This window comes from Alligator sinensis, unplaced genomic scaffold (assembly GCF_000455745.1).
Source record: "Alligator sinensis unplaced genomic scaffold, ASM45574v1 scaffold692_1, whole genome shotgun sequence".
NCBI classification, from domain to species: domain Eukaryota; kingdom Metazoa; phylum Chordata; order Crocodylia; family Alligatoridae; genus Alligator; species Alligator sinensis.
In genome coordinates this window covers 633,422-645,523 of record NW_005842238.1, presented here as the reverse complement: position 1 = coordinate 645,523, position 12,102 = coordinate 633,422, and the positions used below count along the sequence as shown (strand labels likewise).

The window sequence follows — 12,102 nt, the reverse complement described above, 5'->3', positions numbered from 1 at the left end:
GACAAAATGCCTTGGCAGGCCAAATCCAGCCTGTGAGCCATATTTTGCCCACCCCTGGCATATAGGGTAGGGAGCAGAAAACAGAGCAGCAGATTGGGTAGAAAGCAGATCAGGCAGGGGAAGGGATTTGGAATAGCACTTGAGGGGGCTTAATGTGTAGCATGCTTACCAAAACAGGTTGGCCCCCACTTGAATAATACATGTAATCCCTTTTAGGAAATATATGGTACTATAGTTGCAATTACTACTATTTTGGAGAAGAGATTCATCACATTCCTTGTCTCCAGACAATGTTAGGGCAGGTGTAAAGAAGGAAGGGTCATTATTGCTGGAGAGGGGGAACCAAGGATTAGTTTGAAATGTACAGCATCCCTGGAACTGTTGGTTCAGAAAACAACACTTCTGTGGTCTTCTAGTTCCCTTAATTTTCATGTCACACAATACCTTTAATAATGAGGTCCTCTCTGCCAGGATGCTAAAGTTCCCATGGCACTTCCTGCTGCCCTCTTAACTGCCCATCAGTTTATTTCTGAGTGCTGCCCAACAGTCCCAGCAAGATTGTTCAGTAGAGAGAGTAATGTTGAGTAAACTGTAACATCCAATAGGATTGTGAAGGGTTGTGGACCACATTTATGCTACGCAAGTCGCAGGAATCTTCCTGAATGAAAGACTGTATGAAAATAAGCATTACTTTGCCTGCGAGATTCACTGAACAGTCTCTGCCTGAAAGATGGGCAGCACTAGCTCAACTTAGAGGAGGGTCAGTTTCACACTGTGTTTAATAGCCAGCCTTGCTGGCTGAAGTCAGGAATGCAGTATCTGTGATCTCTGAGCCCTTCCTGGCTGAAAGTGGTCATCACTGCAGCACACACCTATGTCATAGTCTTGAGTTTCTAAAAGGACATGATGAGTTGAAGTACACTCTACTTCCAGACATGAGTTAGAAGTGGTTTGGGTTAGTTCCCCTGCTCATGAACCCCATGCTAAGTTTTGTGGTTTACAGTCACACTTTGCAAATGATTTGAAATATTTTTTCTACCTTCTTGTGGTGTGAAGACACCACACACTCAGTGAGGGAAGTGGAATGACTTCAAAGGTGAAACCGAGAAACGGGCTACCCAAAAAACACACAAGCTGTGAAAACATGTATTTTTTTTTTTCTCTGATGGCTTTCAGTGACGCATAGGTGTTACTTGTAACAATAGTAAGTACCAATATTCAAGCAAGTGTGATGAAGTCAGTGCTCCTCTGAAGGGGGATTTTAGTCATCTCCTGAAGCAGGGGCATTTGAGTGTGGTCATGGTCTGGGCCATGATTTAACAGCATGGGTCTCCTAAACCATCTTCTTTCTCATTGGTCATTACGCAGACCGTTTCCCCATGTACTGTCCCTGTGGTAATGATAGTCCCACTTACACAGAGCAGTAACACTGAGAAAGGTTTGTGCATACTTGCTGTTCTCATGCAGTTTAGTAGCTAGTGTCCTGTACCCAGCCCCTTCTCCGTAGATTGTGAAGCATGTGCTTTGCAGCCCCTTAGTGGTCCTCATGCTACCATTGGAGAAGCTCTGTTCTGGAGCATGAAAAGCCAGTGCAGGTTGCCTGGACAGAATACAGGATATGCTGCTTGCTGATAAATAATGCCAGGCAGCAGGGGAGTGTCTGTCAAATCTATATATGTAGAGATTGGACAGGTTTGGGTATTAACCATATATAAATTGTGTTTTAGCCTTGACCCTTTTCTCTGGTAACTTCATGAGCCTCCCTTGATGTTCACTCACTCTCCACAGCTTTTTGAGCGTTGCTGCTGAAGAAGTGAGAAGGTGGCTTGAGCATTGTTGATTCCATTGCATTCTGTTTGGAATCAAGATGCTAACGAAGTAATCGTGTACTGTCACTCTGGGACTTCAGATTCCTGAAGGCAGTATTAGTGGGTATGGTCACTAAAACAGTATCAGGCCAGTCAGCCCCTAAACTGTGGTATATTTGAATTGACACCGTCTCCCGACTCTGAAAATACTTGGTATTCTGTCCACATAGCTGCTCTTTCTCTTGACAGAATCGCCAAGCCAATAATAAGTCCAAGCCCTGAGCCAAAAAATACTCAGTTTGTTCCATCTTCTTTCACTGTCATCTCACAATCCTTTCTCTCGTTGTGAGAGGCTGCCAGTGTTTTCCCAAGCCCTAGCAGCCAATTTGAAGTTTCTGGAAAAGGGTGTAGTAGGTCCTGTTTGCTTGTTAACTGCTGTAGATGTGAGAGGTGGGCATGGCCCTCTGGGCAAAATGGATCTGGTGTCTGGGCTGAGCAGGTTGGAGGGAGATACCCAAGAAACAAGAAGCAGGAAATGTCACATATTGGTGAAAGTTGTGTATTTTATGCAGATGTTTAGTTCTGCAGATGTCCTGACAGATGCTCTCTGTTTCTTTCAGCATAGAGCTTCAAAATCTTCTAGTATGTTATGGTCTAAAGAGTCCTGGGATTTTTTTTTGACAAGGGTCATTTGGGAAGTAATTTTGCAGTGAATTCAGTTATCTGCCCTATTTCATGATAATCTGTGGGATTGTGTTTAGGTACTTTAGTGCCTTCATCCAAGGACATCAGACCGGTTCAAAATTTCATTGCAAATATCAGTCACTAAAACTCCCTCAAACTTCTCTGCAGTAATCCTTGACACTTTTCCGTCATCATGGGTTCCATCATGAGGCCATGACATCTCATCAGAGTGCATGTCGGCACTAGCCTTCTGATATTAGTCTGTCCATATTCAATGCTTAACCCTCGTTTCATTCAATTTCATCCACTTGCTACTGCAAATTAACCAGGAAGTAGACATTTCCTTCAGATTTGGAGGAGGACAGCTTCATTCATCTGTCTGAATTAGAGATTACAGTGATTGGCTAATTCTGTAGCATTGATGTGCTGAATAGTCGCTTAATTCTACAAGAGGTCCATGGAGCCTACTGTTCTGTGTCTGTCCAGTGATCCGGGATGCAGATGTTCTTTTTGTTTTCCCTTTGGCTTCTTAGTGTCTCCTTGTCTTCTGCTGTGGCTGGAAGCATGTCAAGAGAAGAGTTATCCTCGGTAAATTCTGTCATAATGTTAGTATTTTTATTATCTAATGGTGTCTAATATCTCCACACTTAACATGGGATCTTTTAAAAATTTATTAAATGTCAGTCCATTTCCCAAAGACAAGCAAGACAAGCCAAGGTAGATAGAGAATAATGAAGAGGCAAAGTTAAAAAAATAAACAAAAATGAATATTGCTAAATAGAAAGAAAATTGAGTATTCATTGTAATTTTAATTAGAAATTAAAGCAAGCAGAACAAAATAAAGGAAGGGGAATAGATAGCAAAGGTATGGCAGGGCACAGGGGGAAATGAGGTAGAAGAATTAGGAAGGGAAGAAAATGGGGGGGAAAAAATAAGAGGGGCAAGTAGGACAACGTAGAGAATAAAAGAAAATGGTCCCATGCCCACAAAGCTCCATGCTCCTCTCCCTTAATAGCTTTCTCTGTCACAATGTTGACCAAAAAACTGGAGTGAGATGACTGAAAGGATTGTTATATCCACTTATCTCAGCACTCTTACTGGGAAGATTGTGCTTTGACTATATGAAATTCAGATTTTACCTTGCAGGTTAGTGCACAGTGCATCGACAATGGCCATAGGACTTCAAGAAAGATTAAATCTAAGAGGTTCCAATGCTGCTTCATTATTCTCTTTATTAATATAACTCCCTACCTCTACGCTATGCTATATGACTTGCTCAACAACATAAGATTTTGGACTCAAACAGCCGAGGCTTTGGAGGTTCTACGATAGAGTACGTTGCACAGAACGTAACATGGAGGTTCTGCTCTTGACCATTTTTGCCTTGCGTGTGATTTGTGTACTTCAGAATGACTTTTCAGAAATCAGATGAAACTGTTATTACTTCTGAAATTTATAAATCGTTTCTCAGACACCTTATGACAGGATATGAAATATGTTAGAAGATTGTAACAATTTCCAAAGCACCTAATTCAAACCAACTATATAAAGGACCTTGTTTTAAATTGGATCCTAAAAATGTAGAGGGAAGAACATGAATGGATGGAAAATGCCCCAGCTGGAAGCTAAAGAAAAAAGACAGTGATGTTTTTTTAAAGTTTAAAAAAAAATTATGTTAAGGAGATAATCTGATCTGGAACATAATGTAAATGTGAGCCAAGTTACACATCTCTATGGGAGAAGCCAAAGAACAAAGAGCCTTGAATAGAAATATGAAGTTAAAATGAAGCCCTCATATTGCTGGTTGTGTAACCGAATCATGATATGATTTGGGAGTCTCCATGTAAGGAAAAGAAGTAAACCAAGCCAAAACTGTATAGTGAAGAAAATGAGGGTCAGCAGGCATGTGCTGATGAGATCAACTACACTGAAAGCCAGTGCTCTCTCCTGTACTCTTGAGAGATGCAGCATCCTTCCCACCTCAGAAGCCACTTCAGTGAATGGACTTCTTTAAATAACTAGTACAGCATCAGAACAGAGGCCAATATAAACAGGAGAAATGAAAGCTCACTTAATATTCAGTAACTTTGCAGCTGGAGAGTTCATTGCAACAATTTGGGTTGGAATTTGGAGAATCCCATCTTTTCACTCACTTCCTATACTGCAGTAGTTGTGGTGTTTGGGTTGGCAGCTTTCCAAATGGGATTCTCCATGATCTGTATTGTTCTCTTGCTCCTTCCCTCCCTTTCAAAAGCTTTGCACTAGTCTAGCTCATCTGCATGAGTGACTGACACACGAGTGACTCTGCTGTTGGGGACATCCAAGAAGAATTGTGTCAGTGAAAGTGCTGCTTCTTTCAGCTCCAACTCCCCTCATCCCTGAGGAACCAGTCAAGATATTGTGAAGTACCTGGTGACCTATAAAAATGTAACGTGAAGTTACTGTGTTGTTGTGCAAATTGTGCATCTGTTGCTAAACTTGACTGAGAGTTGCAAGTTCGTACCAGTAAATACCAGCTATGCCTAGTACTCCTTGCTCTGATACTTTTTTAGGCATAGACAAAGATGGTGTTAACGTGTGTTGTCACTTTCCTTCCTCCACCATTCTTACAATCTTGTGTGGGACTGATACTTAACCTGTTTCATCATCAGTCTTTGAAGGCTGTCACGTGTATTTGAAGGCTGCTGCTTGTCACATCACCATTCATTTTTGCTCCCTGCTCTTGTTCTGCAGGAATATGACGAGTCAGAATTATACCCTGAAATCATTTACAAATGACAGATACTTTCTGCGTCGCAGTTTCTCTTAGATGGGATATTTATCTGTAACAGGTTGGCTTTAACAGCCACAAATTCTTCTGAGTAATGAAGTCCGATGCAGTTGGTCTGGCTGAATGCATTCATTGGAATTAAATGTGCTTAATTTATTTTCTGAGGTAGTGGTGGTAGCCTATTTTCTGCAACCTTGTCCATTATTCTTTTTCTCTAGTTAGTCTGGGCCTGTGGCTCTACTTCTATTGGGGATGCATAATGATGTGTCACTAACTGTCCTCAGTCCACTACTGACCTTTCACTAGTCTTTCTGCTGTTCCATCCAGACCTGCTCTTCATATGCCAAGAGGGAAAAAAGTACCTTCCAGCTCTGGTAAATGGTCTAGGATGAATTGGAGCATACAACTGTCAGGGTTTCAGTCTGTGCCAGATATGCTGCTCCCGATGACCTCTCAGTTGTCTTGTCTAATTCATACTGTTATATTGACTGAGATGGTTCCTAAATGATTGCTGCCTCTTGTCATCTAGTTGTCTTAGACTGCTGGGTTTGCCTCTGCTTGCTGTTTAATAACAGGAGATAACGATATATTTCTGTTAGAATCTGTGCCATCAAGCAACGTGTGCCACCAAAGTGCATGCCATCCAGTCTTACTTGGTTTTGAATGTTGTCTTAATGCATCCTAATAGTAGTGCTAGTGCTGTGGATTACACTTCTTTTCCTGTTTGTGGTATGGCAGACACTTGAACAGGGTGGGCAGGATCTACTCTATGGCAGGAAAAGCTGTCACTGGGCGTGGGAAGAAATGTGACTTCAGGAAGATTCCTTAATCCCCCTCAAAGGTCTGAGCACAACTTTGTGCTCCAAGATGTGGATTTGAAGCCTATACCTAGGGCTCCAGCCTCTGATCCTGTGCATCCTGCAAGCTAGGGGTCTAACTTTAGAGAGCATTCTGTAAATTTAGTTATGTTTTTGGTAGGAAACCTGTGATCACTGTTACCAAGATGAAGATAACTTTGGTCCTTAACAGTGCTCTCCTTTAATTGGCATTTTCTCCTTAGCAGTCCAGGCATAACAGAACTCTTATTTCTCCTTGTGTATACAATTAGAGCATGGAAATCAATGCAAAAACTATGACTTTGTTTCAGCTGAACAGTGTTTATAATCTGCTTAGACCTCATGATCCTCATTAATACTGATCAGTTACAGAATGGTGCCTTCTTAGCCAGAAGCATGTGGGTCCAGCAGTAGGAGTGTTCCTTAACCAGCATGGTATACCTAGCAGCTCTGCTAATAAAGCAATTCTCACTCCCACATGTGTTGGTCTCAGGAACCTGAGAACAGAGAGGTTTCCCTCTGTGGATTGTCAATGGAACAATGGTAGGAACGGGGCCTTGGCATTCCTTGGAAGCAGAAGATAACTTTGACAACAAAGTTTAACTTTGTTCATGAGCAATCCAGAAAGACAAATGTAAGGCTATTGCAGTCACTACTAGGGAGAAAAAGCAGGGGGGATCCTACTGGTAATATGAAGAAAATAATATGAAGATGGCCAGATACAGAGTTTCCACCATGCATCCTGTGAGAGTCGGGAACATGATGACTAGCAGTCTTCAGTACAAACCATCAGTGCAGGGGGTATTTTAATAAGGAAAATGGATAACCTGGATGATCCTAATATTTCTTACAGTACATTAGGGTTTGGGGAGGGAGTGGGTGTGGGTACACAGTGGGAATACAGTGTCAGCCTGCCATCTTACAAGCTTTGTGAGGAAACCTGGAATGAGAAATAAGCCTTCTAAAAGGGGTTAAAATGGGGCCAAAGCAAGTAAGTCGGGGCTGTGGATTCCCTTCCCATATGGTCACCATTTTATAAGCCTTGCTCCCAGGAATGTTGAAGATTGCTTTACGTTTAAAAGACTGCCCTAAGTCTTATGACTGCAGTATTTATTAATCAAGAAGCGTCTCATCCTTATGAAGTTTGGATCATTCCTTGCTGCAGATGCATTTAAAATCCTTAGTGAAGTGGGGGGAAAAAACCTTGGCTCCACCCTATTGGAGAAGAACTCATGGCCCAGATTATTCCTCAGAGTTGCATGGTCTGTGACTTTAAAGAACAGCTCTTGCTGTAAAAACTGGGAACAGTGTTCCCTAGGAGCTGGCTGGTGATAGCACAGTCAAGCAGTGAGTCTGCTCTGCAGGTGAGTAACTGTAGAAGAAGCCTGTTTAATGACTGATTCCCTTTCAATCCCGTCAGGTTACAAGACAGATCCATGAGCATGAGCAGGAGAACGAGTTGCGGGAACAGATGTCAGGATATAAGCGGATGCGGCGCCAGCACCAGAAGCAGCTGATCGCCCTGGAAAACAAGTTGAAGGCCGAGATGGACGAGCACCGCCTCAAGCTGCAGAAGGAGGTGGAGACACATGCCAACAACTCGTCCATCGAGCTGGAGAAGCTGGCCAAGAAGCAAGTGGCTGTGATGGAGAAGGAGGTAAGTTATATGACTGAAGAGAGCAGTTCAACAGATCTTCAGGAAAAGGCTGTCTGGCCATAGTTTTAGATGGGCACTCTGGGACCTATGCAGTGTCATTCTCTGGGAGCCACCTTGACTAATTGTATGTATTTATTTGGCAAAACAAGATAATATGTCTTAGTTTAGTTCCTGATATAGGGATGCCCCAGTTGACACTGACTGACAGTATTGCTGGGCTGAAAGGAGGTCCTTCTAGCCCATAATTGAGATGTGAAAATTGGGAAGGGCAGAGAAATTTGTGATGCCCTAACCTGTCCTCTTCCCAGTGTGAAATGCCATTGAAAAATCCTCATGTATACAAAATGTGACAGGTAAGCCAAGAAAATGAACTTTTCCCATCCAGTTGTGGTTTTGGTGGAAGAGACAGGAAACATGAAGAAACTCTTAAATGCATGTAGGTGTTAAATTTTTACAGTACACTTTCATGCAGTTGAATGCTGATGGGCTAGGACCTTGTTCTGCCACAGAGTGGGAGAAGGACAGACAGAATACACAATTGGGAGATTGATTTATGATGGATTTTGTTCTTCCTCACTCCCTAACCACCCTCCCCCTCTCCCAGGCAAAGGCAGCTGCAGCAGATGAGAAGAAATTCCAGCAACAGATTTTGGCTCAGCAGAAGAAAGACCTGGCAAACTTTTTAGAAAGTCAGAAGAAGCAGTACAAGCTTTGCAAGGAAAAGATTAAAGAGGCAAGACCACTGTGTTCCTAGAGCCAAAAGAATGTGGCACAAGCATGGGTCAGACTTTGTTTTTGATAAACTTGGGTGATCCCGTGGGTTTAGTGGATGCAGCCAGATGGTGATGCAAATTGAACTCCCAGCTCCCGGATAAATGGAGAGTGAGATCAAGACCTGAGTGCACCAAGCATCATTATGAAGTGACATATTAATGTTCTTGATATCAGTGGGCTTTAGGAGGGTGTATTGCCATAAAGCTGGGCCTGTAATAGGGTGATAGAGGAATTGTGAGCTTCTGCAGAATTCCTCTGTACTTTCTCCCTCCCCTGAAAAGCACCAGATTGGTCATAAGTCTCTGTTTTAAGCTGTTTATGAGAGATCAGTCAACTGGTATCCAGGTGTCTTGCAACTGCTTAGCAAAATCAAAGTAATGACCTGCCTACATTAACCCAACCCCAAAACTGCATGTGTAGGACACCCACCCCCTCAGAGCAAAGACTTCAGTTGACAGTTGAAATAAATGGGGAGAAAAGGGATAGCCAGCGAGAACAGAAGAAAAGCCCCTTTATGGCCTCAATTCAGTGAAGTGCTTGAGCATGTGCTTATGGCCCACTGGAATAAATTAAATGTATGTATGTGATTATTAAGTGTTCTGTGTTCAAGGTCAGGAGCCAAGGATTTTTGTTCATTCTCCTCCTTGGAAGGAAGACTGGACTCTAGGACATAAATCCCTTCCAGTTCTGTGTCCCCCTGATCATAAGAAGACATCTGTTTGCTCATTTGTTGTGTATGTGCAGGAGATGAATGAGGACCACAGCACACCGAAGAAAGAGAAGCAGGAGAGGATATCCAAACACAAAGAGAACCTGCAGCACACACAGGCTGAAGAGGAGGCACATCTTCTCAGCCAGCAGAGACTATACTACGACAAAAACTGCCGATTCTTCAAGCGGAAAACAATGATTAAGAGGCATGAGATGGAGCAGCAGAACATTCGGGAGGTGCGTCACTCTTAAATACTAGAGGTGCACCGATACATCGGTCCAATACTGGATCGGCACTGATTATAAAGAACATTTATTGTATCGGAAATCAGCCATATCAGGCTGATAATTTGGTCAGTAAATGGCCTGTGCATGCACACAGCCGTACAGTTGGTGAGGAACACAGCCCAGCAGCATGGAGAGCTGCCTCCAGCTGGTAAGTCCGGTGTGGTGGAAGGGGAGTCGGGAGGCAGATCAAGGCCCCCATGGGGAGGGAGGCATGGGGCTGAGGCAAGCGCTGCCCAGTTGCGGCAGGCACATAGCCGCGGCTTGTCTGGGGGGCGCACAGAGGGTGGGGCTCCCACCATTGCACACCACTCTGCTGGACCAGCAGCTCCCAGATGCTTGTCCAGCAGTTGCCTGCTCTTGCAGCGGCTCCCACCGCTCGTCTGGGGGGGATGTGCCCTCAGATCTGTGCAGGGCGGAGTGCACTGGGGCCGGGGCTGCTCCAGGCTCTTCCTGGCAGGGTGGGGCTGCGCTGGGAAGGGGGCTACGGGGTGGGGGTGGGTTGCAGCCGCAAATTCGCTGTAGTCCCTTCGCAGCGGAGCCCTGCCCCGCCAGGAAGAGCTTGGTGCAGCCCCAGCTCCAGCCCACCCCACACAGAACTGGGGGCACATGCGCCCGCCCCCCCGTCCTCCTGGATGAGCGGCGCACAGGAGTGGGAGCTGCCGGCCCAGCCCCCCCACATCCCTCAGATGAGCCATAGCTCTGTGCCATGCCTGCCCTGACCCAGCTGGGCTTGGCCCCAGCCCCAGTCTCGCATCCTTCCTCCCTGCAGGGACCTTGATCTGCCCCCACCAGCCCCTTCCCTCCCCTCCCACCACACCAGACTTACCAGCTAGAGGCAGCTCTCCACGCTGCCAGGCTGGGTATCACAAATCGGATCAGTATCAGTCGATATGCCTCCTTAAAAATCCCCAATCGGTAGCAGCTGCAAAAATCTCTATCAGTGCACCCCTATTAAATACCTCTTCAAACAGCTTTACCTTTGAATGATTTCAGGTCCTTAAAGCCTTGCTTCTCAAACTGTGCAGGAGGGTGTAAAAGCCAGTGATGCATGGAGCATTGAGTGGTTCCGTGGTACTGGATCTTCTTGTTTCTGCTTGTTAAGTTGCACAGAGAGAGAAAAATACATGAAATGCTTTCCTTGAATTAATTTTCCATAAGTAATTACTGTACTCGGCACAAGGTTCCTCCCAGGTCAAGTAGGGCCAGCCATCCTGAGTGTGAGCAATCATTGGGTCCCCCTGGCATTGTATTTGTTGAATGAGCCTACCAGACTCTTCTTGTGGGAGACTTGAAAAACCCAGCTGCTATATTGCCAACCTCTGCAAGGGTGTTCATGTTAGACCTGGTGATACACAAAGGAGAACGTAGACCACAGCTAAAGTTTATGTGGCTGTATTTTATCCAGGTGGACGTCTTAAGAACAGTCACTTAGCCAAAAATATATGTATGTAGGTTATACACTAGCAGCAGTAAAAGAACAGTATTGAAGGTTGCAAAGTGAAGTGCTCAAAAACTAGGAAATGCTAGAAATAAAGGTTGCTTGTACAATCTTTAGTTCAGCCACCTTGTTTGTAAGCATTGTAATAGTCTTTAAATGATCCCATACTATGGGATCCCTGCTTCACTGGGGGCACAGAATGTATGGTGCTTTCTTATGTCTTTAAATTCCCCTCTGACATTCATCAGTACAGTACCTAAGTGCTTCACAAACATGAATTCACCTTTTACAGCATGTCTGTGTAATGAGTTGGTGTTGTTTTATCTCTGTTTTACAGCTGGGATATTGAGGTACAAAGAGGGAAGATCAGAAGTTGCCACTAATTTTGGGTGTCCATTTGAACCACTTTGGACCCAGTTTTCCACAGTACTTAGGATTTGAGCATTTCATGCTCAAAGCACAGCTTGCCTTGACTACATCTTTAGCTATGAATGCTTAGAATTTCTGCAGATTAGACCTAGGTCTCAGGTTGGGCATCTTGGAAAATAATCAAAATGTAGTTGACACTTCTGAAGAACTCTGATTTGAGTGTCTTACCTTCTGTTATATGCTAGGTCTATGGTAGATGCAGGGATGGAATTGAGTTATACACAACAGTATTAAAGTGTCTTAGCCACGCAGGCATTCTTTCTCTGCAATTCCCTTCATTCCCAGAACAATTCTGGCCTCCGCACTGAAGAGGACAGAGGTCCTGTAGAAAGAACAGTACATGACCATGTATTTAAGTTTGGCTCTTTTATGGCTTTTCATCTTTAGCACCCAAAATGACTGTTCTTTTTGAAAATGTTGGTAACTACATTTCAATTTTGGTAACTGCATTTCAACAGGAAAATCACTGCAGTTATTATGGAAGTTCTCACTCCTTCTGGAAGTAGATGGAAATCCATTAGATTCCTTCAGATAAGTGTGGAAGGATCTGAGTGTCTTGGACAGCAACCTTGGCCATCAGATGTAGTTCAGTTAAGTTTAAGCATTGCACACTTGGCAATACAGATTTCCCTGCAGTAGATGAGTCCTGAGCTTACTTTTCTTTTCCTATCTTAAAGCTATCACAGCTGGCATTCATATTTCCAGGT

The 12,102-nt window shown here is 44.0% G+C and overlaps 1 protein-coding gene across 5 annotated transcripts in view; it reads left to right on the top strand.

Annotated features, from left to right (window-relative positions):
• The window catches only part of TAOK3 (TAO kinase 3), a 150,767-nt gene that overhangs the window by 129,615 nt on the left and 9,050 nt on the right, over positions 1-12,102 (top strand). For all 5 annotated transcript variants that reach the window (XM_006027368.3, XM_025208559.1, XM_025208560.1 and 2 more), the window contains 3 exons: positions 7,519-7,755; positions 8,360-8,488; positions 9,274-9,477. In XM_006027368.3, the coding sequence (XP_006027430.1) occupies positions 7,519-7,755; positions 8,360-8,488; positions 9,274-9,477 (570 nt within the window). The remainder of the gene's footprint in view (positions 1-7,518; positions 7,756-8,359; positions 8,489-9,273; positions 9,478-12,102) is intronic.